Source organism: Lacerta agilis, chromosome 15 (genome assembly GCF_009819535.1).
Source record: "Lacerta agilis isolate rLacAgi1 chromosome 15, rLacAgi1.pri, whole genome shotgun sequence".
In the NCBI taxonomy this organism is placed as follows: Eukaryota; Metazoa; Chordata; class Lepidosauria; order Squamata; family Lacertidae; genus Lacerta; species Lacerta agilis.
In genome coordinates, this window is record NC_046326.1 from 37,731,238 (window position 1) to 37,744,407 (window position 13,170).

Consider the following 13,170-nt stretch of genomic DNA (forward strand, 5'->3'; position numbering starts at 1 on the left):
TGCATGTGGAAGGTCCCGGCGTGTCAAGAGAGCATCCCAGCCAAAGGAATGCACATAGCAGATAGCTAACTCATTATTGTCAAAGATAACACTTCCAGTCACTTCTACAGCACGCTAATCTTGCGTCTTGGCAGCTGTTCCCAGGCCGTTGCTCTGTGGAGCAGTTTCATCAACCGGGGACTATTCCATCAGTTTATGTACCTTTCCCCAATGGGGTGCACACACACAGCCAGAGACTGCGCCTGCAAGGCAACTTCCTCTGCTCATCCCATTTCAGCCCCCTCCTTGTTCTGGGAGATAGGGGTTCGGGAGAGGGTGGGGAAGCACCTGGCCCTTTCTATCTTCTTCTGACCCATCCTGTGTTCTACGCTCCAGCTCTGAAGCACCCCCTGCCTCTGATCCTTGCCTCCTGGCTGGTACAGGGACCCACAAACCACTCCCCCCCCCGAGTCAAACTCCAGGCCCCTTTTCCGCAGTTCCTGACACAGCTTCTGTCTCCATCCATGACCAGGAACGTCCCCTGCCTGGGATCACAGCCAATCAGTGTGGACAGTCCTGAGATAGATGGGCCAATGGCCTGCCTTGGTATAATGCAGCTTCCTGCATTCCTAGGTCATCAAATGGGCCCTGGGAAAATGGTGTGTGTGGAATTGTCAGTATTGGCAGAAGAGCATGCTATGAGCCTTTCCCCCAACTGATGCTGTCCCATTCTTCTATACCACAACCCCCAACAGCCCCAGCAAGCATGCCCAATGGGCAGGGATGGCGGGAGTTGTAGCTCAGGCGCACCTGGAGGGCCAGTGCTCTCCCACACCTGTCTCACATCGCCAGAGTTTCCTTTCATTTCACTTTTAATTTGCATTCTGCCTTTCTATATTACTACATACAAGGCAGTTTGCAAGCTGAAGAAGCAACAAAATAAGATGGCAAAGATCACACACACACACACACACACACACACACACCTAATAGCAATCTGATCCAATACAAATAAGTCACAATACCTTTAAAATAAGCAACGTATATCAAATAAAGCAATATTCAATAATCCATTAGAATGTAATAGTAAGGGAGCCGGTGTGGTGTAGTGGTTAAGAGCGGTAGACTCATAATCTGGGGAACCGGGTTCGCATCCCCACTCCTCCACATGCAGCTGCTGGGTGACCTTGGGCTAGTCACACTTCTCTGAAGTCTCTCAGCCTCACTCACCTCACAGAGGGTTTGTTGTGGGGGAGGAAGGGAAAGGAGAATTTCAGCCGCTTTGAGACTCCTTCGGGTAGTGATAAAGCGGGATATCAAATCCAAACTCTTCTTAAAAGAAAAAAAAAGAATATAATAGTAAACAGTTAACAGGGTTCCTTCCATGTTGTTTCTTTCGAGTTATTCCTGGCTTCCTATGTGGCTGAGATGCAGGGATTACATCCACCAGGGTCCGTGTGTTCAATATTGTGGCCGGATTTTACAGAACTTTCCGCCGAGATCAGACAGACACCCCCCCCCCACCGTTCTTGAACTTTGCACTCAGTGAAGACTTTGGGGCAATTCTACCCCCCCCCCCGATTTTGATGGTTCCTTTTAACTGATCCTATTTCGTACCCCTATGGCAAACTGCTTAGAAACTATTGGTCTTACTATTAGTATTATTACCATTATTGTTATTAATATTCTGCCCTTTTTAAGATTCAAGGCGGCTCAGGAAAACGAAAACAAACACAGATAAAAACACTGAAATCTAAAAACACACAGAAAGATAATAGTTTAATTAATGTTGTTGTGTACTGAATTGCAGGCACAGCACTGTAACAGAGCAGCCAGGAAATAGTTAAAGGAGGTAGTGATTGCTTTTAATTAGTTTCACCTGGGTTGGCTATGCTAGCCCAAGTGCCTATATATAGCAGCAGGGTTTGTGTTTGTGAGTGTCTTTACTTGCTTGCTGCCATGAATAAATGTGTTACTATTCTATCACTGGCTGGACTCACTTTATAACACTGGCGACGAAGGTGGGATCTAGCCAGTGAACTGCCGCCATGACAGAGACCAACAGCAACGCCCGGGAGGGATCGGCTGGCAATATGGCAACACGTGGCTCAATTGAGGAATTTAATGTCAATGAGCCAGGAGAATGGAGTGATTATTGTGACAGACTTAAGTTTTACCTCCGTGCTAATAGAATTACCAGTGCTGAGGAGCGAAGGGATACGTTCCTCAGTGTGTGCGGAAAGGCTACTTTTAAATTAGCAAAGAACCTTGTCTCCCCGGCCACACTTGAGTCAAAGACTTTTGAGGAATTGACTGCGGTGCTTGGCAACCATTTTGAGCCGGCGCCTTCACAATTGGCCTGCCGGCAGATGTTTTACCAGCGGTACCAGCAGAGTGGAGAGTCGGCGTCATCGTTTGTGGCTGCCTTGAGGGAACTCACCCGCTGTTGTGAGTTCCACGATCTGGAGGAGATGCTGAGGGATCGTTTTGTGTGTGGCCTGTGTGATGAGAGGCTGCAGAGGGAATTGGTTGCCAAGAAGTCTTTGACCTTCCAGGAAGCTTATGACTTTGTCATCTCCCGGGAGGAGGCAGACCACACAGTTCGAGAGCTCCGTGGTGGACAGGCGACTGGTGTGCATGCGGTGGAGACTGACACAGAGGAAGGCGTGTCGGACGAGGTAACGGGGGGAGCATTGAAGGTGTTTCAGTCCTCCCGCCGGCAGCAAGGAAGTCGACAGCTTGATCATCGCCGACTGCTGGCCCAGTCGTCCCCCAAGAGCTGTGACAGTTGCGGAAAAGCACACAAGCGACGGTTTTGCAGGTTCCGCAACGCCCAGTGTCGGAAGTGTAAGAGGATGGGCCATATTGCCCGAGTCTGTCGGGCTGGAGACCGAGTGCTGCGAGATGGAGTGGAGAGAGATCGAGAGACTGGAGATCGTTCATGAGAGAGACTGAGGTGCTGGGGCTCAGAGCCTGAGATTGTGGGTCAGTGTTCTTCGACCCGTATTCAGCCCCAAAGTGATAGTGTACGGCCACCACCAAGGATCACGAAAGTGGTTCGCATAGAGGGGGTGCCCTGTGAACTGGAAGTGGACTCTGGGTCGGGGTTCACAATTGTTTCAGAGCCCACTTTCCGCAGGTTTTGCCCCAAAGCGGGCCGCGATTGTCTTCGTCCCCTGGATTTCTTTTTAAGAGACTTTAATCAGAATCCGGTGCCTGTCCTAGGTGTTGGGGATTTTCGCGTCCAGCACAGAAAATTTAAAGGCAAACTGCGAATTGTGGTTGCAGGGGGCCGGCGGCCGGACTTATTGGGGCGTGATTGGTTTGAGGCCTTCGGCATCCGCCTAGAGGGGGCCCACAGAATAGAGTCGGCACCGTCTTCTTTTGAGGCATTGTGCCAGGAGTTCGCAGCTGTTTTTGACGGACAATTGGGACGATACACAGGGCCGCCGGTGTCCTTCGATCTGGACCCGGCTGTTTGCCCTATCCGACTGAAGCCGCGCCGTGTGCCCTTTGCATTGAAGCCGAGGATCGATGAAGAGTTGGACAAGCTTGTGGAGCAGGGGGTGCTGGAGCCCGTCTCGCATGCCCGCTGGGAGACCCCAATCGTGTGCCCTTTGAAGGCAAACGGCGCAGTACGGATCTGCGCGGATTACAAGTGCACTCTGAATAAGGCACTGCAGCAAAATGCCTACCCGGTGCCAGTGGTAAGCCACGTGCTCGCGTCCCTGGCAGGGGGGCAGATTTTTGCAAAATTAGACCTGGCGCAGGCCTACCAACAGCTCCCGGTAGACGATGCCACAGCGGAGGCGCAGACAATTGTTACTCACCGGGGAGCATTTCGAGTTAAGCATTTGCAGTTTGGGGTCAGCGTGGCCCCAGGAATTTTTCAGGGACTGATGGAGCGACTACTTAAGGGAATCCCGGGGGTAATTCCCTATTTTGATGATATACTAGTCGCCGGGGTGTCCTCAGAGGAACTGATTTCCCGCCTCCGTGAAGTTCTGGCCCGCCTTGCAAAAGCTGGCCTTAAGGTTAAGCGGGAGAAGTGCTTCTTGGGAGTTCCCCAAGTAGAGTTCCTGGGGTTCCTGGTTGACGCCAAGGGTATCCATCCTACTTCTGCGAAAGTTACTGCCATCAGGAATGCGCCAGCCCCACAGTCAAAGAAAGAGCTGCAGTCGTTCTTGGGGCTTCTCAATTTTTATCATGCCTTCCTTCCACATAAGGCGTCTATCGCGGAACCACTACATCGTCTGCTTGATGACCGGGGAACTTGGAAGTGGGGGCAGCGGGAAGCTGCTGCTTTCGCCGCAGTAAAGGACTTACTTTCGTCCGATAGTGTTCTTACCCATTTCCGTGAAGATCTGCCTTTGTCGTTGGCTTGTGATGCATCTCCTTACGGGATTGGAGCCGTGCTGAGCCACCGGTTACCGGATGGGCGGGAGGCTCCCATTGCTTATTTTTCTCGAACTTTGTCGTTGGCCGAGAGGAACTATGCTCAAATTGACCGGGAGGCTCTGGCATTGGTCGCAGGAGTAAAAAAGTTCCATGATTATGTTTATGGGCGCCTGTTCGAGCTTGTGACTGACCACAAGCCGCTGCTAGGGTTGTTTGCGCCAGACCGTCAAACACCGCAGATCTTGTCAGCCCGCATGTTGCGGTGGGCCATGTTTTTGTCAGCCTACACGTATGAACTGGTGCATCGAGCGGGTAAAGCCCTGGGCCATGCAGACGCCCTCAGTCGGTTGCCATTGCCAGAGCCGGCTGAGGATCCATCACCGGCTTATGGCGTTATGTCCTTGGAAGACCTGCCGCAACCCCCTGTTAGTGTTGCAGATGTGGCTGCTTTTTCAGCCAAAGATCGCACTTTGGCGCGTGTTTTGGACTGGGTGTGGAGGGGGTGGCCGGAGGGCAAGGTCACAGAGGAATTCCGGCCATACGAGTCCCGGCGAGATGAACTGTCAGCTCATAAAGGGTGTCTATTGTGGGGGAGCCGGGTTGTGATCCCCCCAAAGCTGCGACAGCGAGTGTTGGAAGCACTGCACGAGGGTCATCCGGGAATTGTAAGAATGAAGGCATTGGCTCGCAGCTACGTGTGGTGGCCGAAAATGGATGAGGCCATCGAAGAATGGGTGCGGAAGTGTTGTCCGTGCCAAGAATCAAGGCCAGCAATGCCTCAAGCCCCGGTGCACCCATGGGAAGTTACCAAGGAGCCATGGTCACGTTTACATGTGGACTTTGCAGGGCCATTTCAGGGCCAGACATTCTTGATTGTGGTAGATTCACACTCCAAATGGTTGGAGGTTATACCAGTGACCCGCATGACCTCAGGTGTTGTTATACGGAACCTGAGAGCCTTGTTTGTGACCCACGGGCTGCCTGACACTCTCGTGTCAGATAATGGGGCACAGTTTACATCAACTGAGTTCAAGGATTTTATGGACGTTAATGGAATCCGCCATGTCACCTCGGCCCCATTCCACCCGTCTACAAATGGTCAAGCAGAAAGAATGGTGCGCACCACTAAGGATGCGCTGCGGCGGATAGTCTACGGAGATTGGCACCAGCGACTCTCATCCTTTTTACTATCACAGCATGTAACACCACACTCAACAACTGGGAGGAGCCCAGCAGAGTTACTGATGAGGAGGCGCCTGACGACTCGCTTAGATAGACTGCATCCGGATCGTGCGGCGGATCGGCCGCAGGAGGCTATCAAGGCACCTCGTATTTTCCAACAGGGGGACCCTGTTTATACTAAGAACTATGGGTCCGGCCCTGCATGGATTCCAGCCACAGTTTCCAGGCCAACTGGCCCTGTGTCATACGAGGTTGAGGCAGACGGCACAGGTAGTCTTCGTCGCCATGTCGACCAACTACGGCAGCGGTGGCCCGTCCAGGAGGATGAATTGTCCACAAGGGAAGTGGAGCAATTGCCAGGGCAGGTCAACAGAGAACCAGCAGTCACCCATCCCCCTGAGGCAGTTGAAGTCCAAATGGGAGACAGTGAGGCCGGGCCGGTAGAGGCTGAGAGGGGAACCGAGCCACGGCTAGAAGTTGAAGAGACCCAGGCGGGGGGCAGCACCCGGGAGTCCGAGCTCAGACGGTCTCAGAGGGTGCGAACCCGTCCGCGATATCTGAAGGACTTTGACTGTGGGTTGGTACGGGGGGATGGGGGCCAAGTGTTTCATTGTGTGTGTCATGCTCGATGTTGTTGTTTTTATCCACAATCGGGTTGTTCTTTGCTAAGAGGGGAGGGGTGTTGTGTACTGAATTGCAGGCACAGCACTGTAACAGAGCAGCCAGGAAATAGTTAAAGGAGGTAGTGATTGCTTTTAATTAGTTTCACCTGGGTTGGCTATGCTAGCCCAAGTGCCTATATATAGCAGCAGGGTTTGTGTTTGTGAGTGTCTTTTACTTGCTTGCTGCCATGAATAAATGTGTTACTATTCTATCACTGGCTGGACTCACTTTATAACAAATGTTATACTATTAACTTAACTATAGTACAGTTAAAATGATATAAAAACAATTCTAGTAAATCTAGTAAAAAATAAAATAAAGAAACCACCCTACAGTATTAAGCAGTATATAAGCTGTTTAAATAAATAAACCTTAGCCTCTGTCTCCTCCCATCGGCAGGCCTGGATTGACCCACCAACTGCATGCGGCCCCTGGCAGATTTCGTGCGGCCCCCAACATAATGTGGGGGGGATCAGCCACTGCTGCAATAAGCGCTGATAACTGGAGTCTTCCTCCCTAGCTGCTGCCGCCGTCGCCGTTTCTTAACGCTGTCTCTGGGCTGCCTCTTGTTGCTTTCTCTCTCCGCTGCTTATCACAGGATAAAGGGATTCTCCACGGAGCAAGGCGGCTTGTCCACAACCTTTTTGCAAGATGGATAGGATTTGGTTTCCAATTGACTTGGGAGCTCCTAACTGGAGATAAGTTCGTTCTCCATGTTGTATTTTCTTTATGGTGCCATCACTTGGCTCCTGCCTGGATTCCACTTATGACGGAGACAGTAGCCCGGTTTCTGCAACACACCATGAATGTTATACAATAACAACTGTAGGTGTTAGATGCAGATTTTTTATGAGTGGTTTTATTTATTTATTTTTTGGTACCAAAACCCTACTGGAGCCTTGTACACATGCCGATAAAGGTTTTAGAATCTGGTCTGCCTGGATTCCACGTTTCCTGAATTCCAATTCAACTAGGATGACTGCTAAATTGACATGCGGAAGTGGAACATGCCCAGTTTCTGGGCCATTTTTGTCTTCTTCCTCTTGACTCCATCAACCTTTGCTGGTTATATGGGCCCTTCTCAGCTCAGGCTATATCCCACCAGTATTCTCCAAGTTAACATAACAACATCAGATGGAGTCCTGCTGGAGTCAAGCCAATGGCCCACCTAGTCCATCACCCTGCTCTCACAGTGGCCAACCTGTGGGAGACAAACAGGACCTGGGTGCAAGAGCACCCTCCACCCCTGTGGTTTCCAGCCACTGACATGGTGCTACTGAGGCGGGGAGACAGGACGAGATTTCCTTATGCGCAAGGAGGTACATGGCAGCGGTGTGCAGCAGGCCAGAGGCAAAATCACATATGGCCAGAGGCACAAAGTAGATAGACCAGAGACCACAGTGGGCAAAGGAACCAAGTTACCTCTTACCTTCGTACCAGATGTTGCTGGACTACAACTCCCATCATCTCTGACCATTTGCCATGCTGGCTGAGGCTGCTGGGCATTGGAGTCCAGGAACATCTGGAGGGCCACAGATTTGCCATCCCTGAGTTCCGGATTGAGGAACCTATGGTTCTCCAGCTGCTGTGATTCCCATATATAGTCCCTCTTACAGCAGAGGAGAAGAAGAAGAAGAAGAAGAAGAGGAGGAGGAGGAGGAGGAGGAGGAGTTTGGATTTGATATCCCGCTTTTCACTACCCAAAGGAGTCTCAAAGCGGCTAACATTCTCCTTTCCCTTCCTCCCCCACAACAAACACTCTGTGAGGTGAGTGGGGCTGAGAGACTTCAAAGAAGTGTGACTAGCCCAAGGTCACCCAGCAGCTGCATGTGGAAGAGCGGAGACGTGAACCCGGTTCCCCAGATTACGAGTCTACCACTCTTAACCACTACACCACACTGGCTCTCCAGTGTGAAAGAACACAGCCTTTGTGGCTAGTAGCCATTGGTAGCCATACCCTCCGTGAATTTGTACAATCTTCTCCAGGTTGGTGGCCTGCCTCTTGTGGGAGAGAGTTCCAGGGTTTAACTGTGCGTTGCCTGAAGAAGTCCTTCCTTTTTGCTTGCCCTGAATTGTCCAACATTGACTGCACCTGAGTTCTAGTGTTATGAGAGAGGAAGGGAGGGGGGAAATACTTTGACCCACTACCTCCACCCCAGGCAGTGTTTTATATATTTCTATCATGCGAGCTAGGGACCCAGGTGGCGCTGTGGGTTAAACCACAGAGTCTAGGGCTTGCTGATCAGAAGGTCGGCGGTTCGAATCCCTGCCACGGGGTGAGCTCCCGTTGCTCGGTCCCTGCTCCTGCCCACCTACTTGCACTTTGACATGCTTTTGAATTACATTTATCATGCGAGCTCTGACTTGCCTTTCCTCTAAGTCCAACAGCCCCACTTTTCCTCATAGGGGAGTCCTTCCACCCCCTTGATCATTTTTCTGAACCGTTCCTTGCCCTCCAGTATCCTTTTTCAAGAACATGAGAATATAAGAGGAGCCTGCTGAATCAGGCCAATGGCCCAACTAGTCATGGAATCATAGAACCTAAATGTCAGAAGGGACCCCCAAAGGCCATCTAGTCCAACCCCCTGCGATGCAGGCCCAGTGTCCTGCTAACCAGGTGCCAGTGCGGAACCCGCGAGCAGGACTCGAGCACAATTCTCCTCTCCTGTGTGTCCCCCCCCAGCAACTGGCTTTCAAAGGAGCACTGCCTCTGACACAGTAGATGCAGAAGACAGCCGTTGTGGCTAGTAGTCATCACAACCCCTCTCCTCTGTGAAGATATCTGCGTCTGAGCACATTTCCACCCCAAGAACCGGATGTTTGTGTGTCCAAAATGCACCACCCCCTTTCAAAGGGCACAGAGCCGCGTAGCCAGGATTTTTGTTAGGGGGCCCCAAAAAGTTTTTGAGCTTTTTTGGGGGGGGGGAGATCACGGGTAAAAAATACCCCCCCCCAAAAGAAAGGGGACATTACAGGGGGCCGGGGGGGGGCAGAACCTCAGTGGACTGACTATTTTCAACGCTCATGCCCCTTTCTGCCAACCCCCCCCCCAAGTACACCAACACGATTTGTGGCTCCTTCCTCTTTATTCCTCCTCTCCATCTTCTCCCTCTCCCCCGCCCCACCTGAAACCACGGCTGGCCGAACCGTGCCTATTTCTACGGATCGCCGAAAGTGGCCCGCGACCCCTCGCTCTCTCTCTCCCGTCCGGCAGGTGTTTGGCGAGTCCAGCCCTTCTCCATTCTCGGGCCACGAGCGGACGTCACTCTGAATTATTCTCAATGAGCACTTCTATATCTCATGTCAGCTCCCAGTTCGAACCCATCACCGCGTGCCGAGGCTGTTGACGTGCCGCACATGCTGATGAGGCCTCCCCCCGCCCGCTCCCCATCTTTCCTATTAACCTTTCCTTTTACCAGCGGTCCCCCCCCCTCGTCCTCTTCCCCCTCTCCCGCCCGCCCGCCCTCCCCGCTTTTGTCCTGCTGCCGTTTCGAAGGCTCTAGATAGAAACAGCTGCCCGTGGTCAAAACAGAATGGAGTATTTGCATTTTCTTTCTTGAACCAAAGCGGTGAGCTGAAGAATTCCAGGAGATGGTTCTTCAACTCTATCACGCCTCTGCTTTTTTTTGTAAAAAATAAAAAATATTAACCAATCAAGCTCTTGACCCCCCTCCCCCAAAAAAGCCCCTTCCTTCTGCAATAGGTTTTTATATGTGTTGTCTCATGACTCACTTTATTCTGGCTCCCTCAGCGAGCCCAAGGTGATATTATAGAATTGCAGAGTTGGAAGGGACCTCACAGGTCATCTAGTCCAACCCACTGCAATGCAGTCGCCAAGGGTGCTCTCCTTGGAAGAGTTCTGGTGCCTTTTAACACCGCTGATTTTTCAAAAAAAAAAAAAGGTTTAGGCACACTTAACTGCAAGCTGGATCAGACCACAAGTTGCAATTATTGACGCATTGTTGCATTTTGCACCCCACCCTTTCCTCCCAGGAGATCAAGGCTCTCCCTCCTCCTCATTTAATACACTAGGATAGCTAAGTCAGTTAGAGCATGAGATTCTTAATTGTTGCCATTAAAATCTGTCTTTGCATACGATTCCCTTAACCCAGCATTGATGAACCTGGCTCAGCTCAAGGGCCACATTCCCTTCTCTGCAGCCTTCTGGGGGCCGTATGCGATTGGTGGGCGGGGCCGGAGCAGTGCAGGTGGGTTACATTTAACCTTTGCAGAGTAGGCTAGTTTCTACACAGGCTGACCCCCCCCCCCTCTCTCTGCCCTCCAGGCCAACGAAAGGCATGCCCAGGGTCCAAGGATGCATTCCAGCTTGGCAAAGACACTCAAGGAGGGCTCAAAAGCAGGGCCAGTGAGGGGGGGGGTGGCCTGGGGAGAGTCCTGAGGGGGAGGGGGGAGGACTGAATTTGGCCCACAGGCCTAAAGATTCCCCACCTCTGCTTTAGTTGAGTAGTGAGGAATCTTTAGCCATCCAGACATCTCTGGACTCCAACTCCCATCATGCTTGGTCATTGGCTGGGGCTGGCAGGAGTCGGAGTCCAAGACCATTGGAAGGGTCACACACACACACATCCTTGCTTTCGTTAGTCAAGGACATGAAAGTGAGCACCAATTAGGAGCATCCTTCGAATAGCTATCATAAAACTCAGCCGCCACCCGAGTCTCCTTCATCTAGTCAGTTGGTACAGCTTTACAATTCTACATTTTAAGTACACCACACACTAAATACGTTTAACAGATGAAAAATCAATAATAATAATAATAATAATGATAATAATAATAATAATAATAATAATAAGTTGTTGTACTCATAAAAAGCAACTCAAAAGTGTCCTACACAGGTGGATTAAATTGCTCAAGTACCAGCTTCAGTGAAAACCAAAAGAAACTTTCTAAATACTAATCTTATTTATTCAACAGAGATGTACTTAAGAAGAAGAGAAGAGTTTGGATTTGATATCCTGCTTTATCACTACCTGAAGGAGTCTCAAAGCGGCCAACATTCTCCTTTCCCTTCCTGCCCCACAGCAAACACTCCGTGAGGTGAGTGGGGCTGAGAGACTTCAGAGAAGTGTGACTAGCCCAAGGTCACCCAGCAGCTGCATGTGGAGGAGCGGAGATGCGAACCCAGTTCACCAGATTATGAGACTACCGCTTTTAACCACTACACCACACTGGCTCTCAGATCCCTACAACATTTTTTTTTTTTTACTCTACCATACACTGAATCTTTAGCTACTGCTTCAAATTGCCCTCGGTCTCAATTGCCCTTGCTTGCCACCAAAGTTTTCACCATGTAGCCAGATCTGATTGGCTCCATGGTGACATCCTTGAATGCAGTTGAGAGTGAAGGTAATTTAAACGAATAAGCAAAATGGTTGATTCAAGGAATCCTGAAAAATCATCAAGCAAAAGAGGTATTTTCAATAAATGGACATTAGAGATGGTGAACAGCTGGGTACAGGCACACACTCTTCTGGAATTTTCTCTTTGGATATCAGTTCCTTCGACAAAATTGGCACTGTTAAGAAGCAGCGCTCCCAAATTCTCCCAGCTCTTTGTACTCTTTCAAAAGTGCTTTCCACAAATGGCTGTCTTGGCGATATTCAAGAGAATGAATGAAGGAACCCTGAATTTACAACCCTCCGACTGAAACCCATGCTTGATTCCCATAAATCTATGGAGAGTTAATCATGCCTGCATTTTCAGTTCTGTTTTATGAGGTCAGAGCCATCGGTCTGGACCACTTCCCGCAACCGAGACCTGGTCAGCTATTGACTGCTGTGAAGTGAACAATAACACCATCCTCTAGGCAGCCAGGAAGGCAGGAGAGCTTCCAGCGAAATTCGCAACACAGGGTTTGGCAAACCAAGACTTCCGCTACCCCTTCTCAGACTGAATCTGCTTCAGTAGGAACAGGGCTGATGAGTGGAAGGCTACAGATCACAGACAGGCAACAGAAGGTCAACACAGGCATTGCTCTGTGGCTCATCTTGTTGGGAATCCAGCAGCAATAAGTTACCTGAACCAGTTGGGGGCGGTAGAGAGAAGGGCAACCTATTTTTCCCTTGTGAAATCCTCCTTAAGGAACTCCTTGTTGGTAATGTAGATCACTTCCTCTTAGGCTTTACTTCCTGCATGTGCTGAATTCTCCATCTGGGCAACTTAAAAAATAAATAAATCTAAATATATATATATTCTTCTGTCACAAAATTGTAACACATAAATCATAAAACATGACGTGACTGATAAAAAAAATGGGCCACTAGTGGGTTAAAATAGTAAACACATTATTTTACAGTACATAATAATGAGGCCATATGCAAAGCCTGTACCCAGAATTACCTTATTTGGCATGTGCTAATAAACTTTATCTTCTAATAAGTTACCTGAGGGGCAGTAGACAGAAAGGTAACCTATTCATTCCTTGCTGATTCCTTTTTGAGTAATTGATTGCCCTGTAGATTCTTTCTCCTCCTACAATTTACTAACTTTCTGCTTCTTCTGTTTTCAACCCCCAAATGCATACATTACTGAAAATAACATATAACATGACCTTACATGAGAGGGAAGTTGCTTGAAAGAACTTGTACATGAGGGGAAAATACATATCCTAGGAGAAATGTGCGGATCTTTAAAAGAGAAGTTTGCAAATTGAGGCAGAACGGGGGCAAACGGAAGGTCGGGGAAATGGAGAAAAGGAAATGGACAGACTCATCCATCCCTAAGTGACAAGGCCTATAGTCCCAGACCTGTTGGCTTCCTAAGCCTGATTGTGATGGCCTGGGAGTCAGACTCTGATGCTGAACCTGAGGGATCCCAACCTGCACAGGATTCCCCGCCTCCAGAACCAGCTGAGCCGGGGCCAGGGCTTGAGCCTGAAGGATCCCCACCTGTGCTGGATCCCCAGGTGCAGGCATCAGCAGAGTCTGC

General features: G+C 50.0%; 1 protein-coding gene across 1 annotated transcript; it reads left to right on the forward strand.

Annotated features, from left to right (window-relative positions):
* Positions 1-2,027: 2,027 nt before the first annotated feature.
* Positions 2,028-9,493, forward strand: LOC117060362 (uncharacterized protein K02A2.6-like). The gene is made up of 3 exons (XM_033172578.1): positions 2,028-2,852; positions 2,991-6,140; positions 9,437-9,493. Exons 1-3 carry the CDS (start codon positions 2,028-2,030, stop codon positions 9,491-9,493), a joined length of 4,032 nt encoding a protein of 1,343 aa, XP_033028469.1.
* Positions 9,494-13,170: the final 3,677 nt, after the last annotated feature.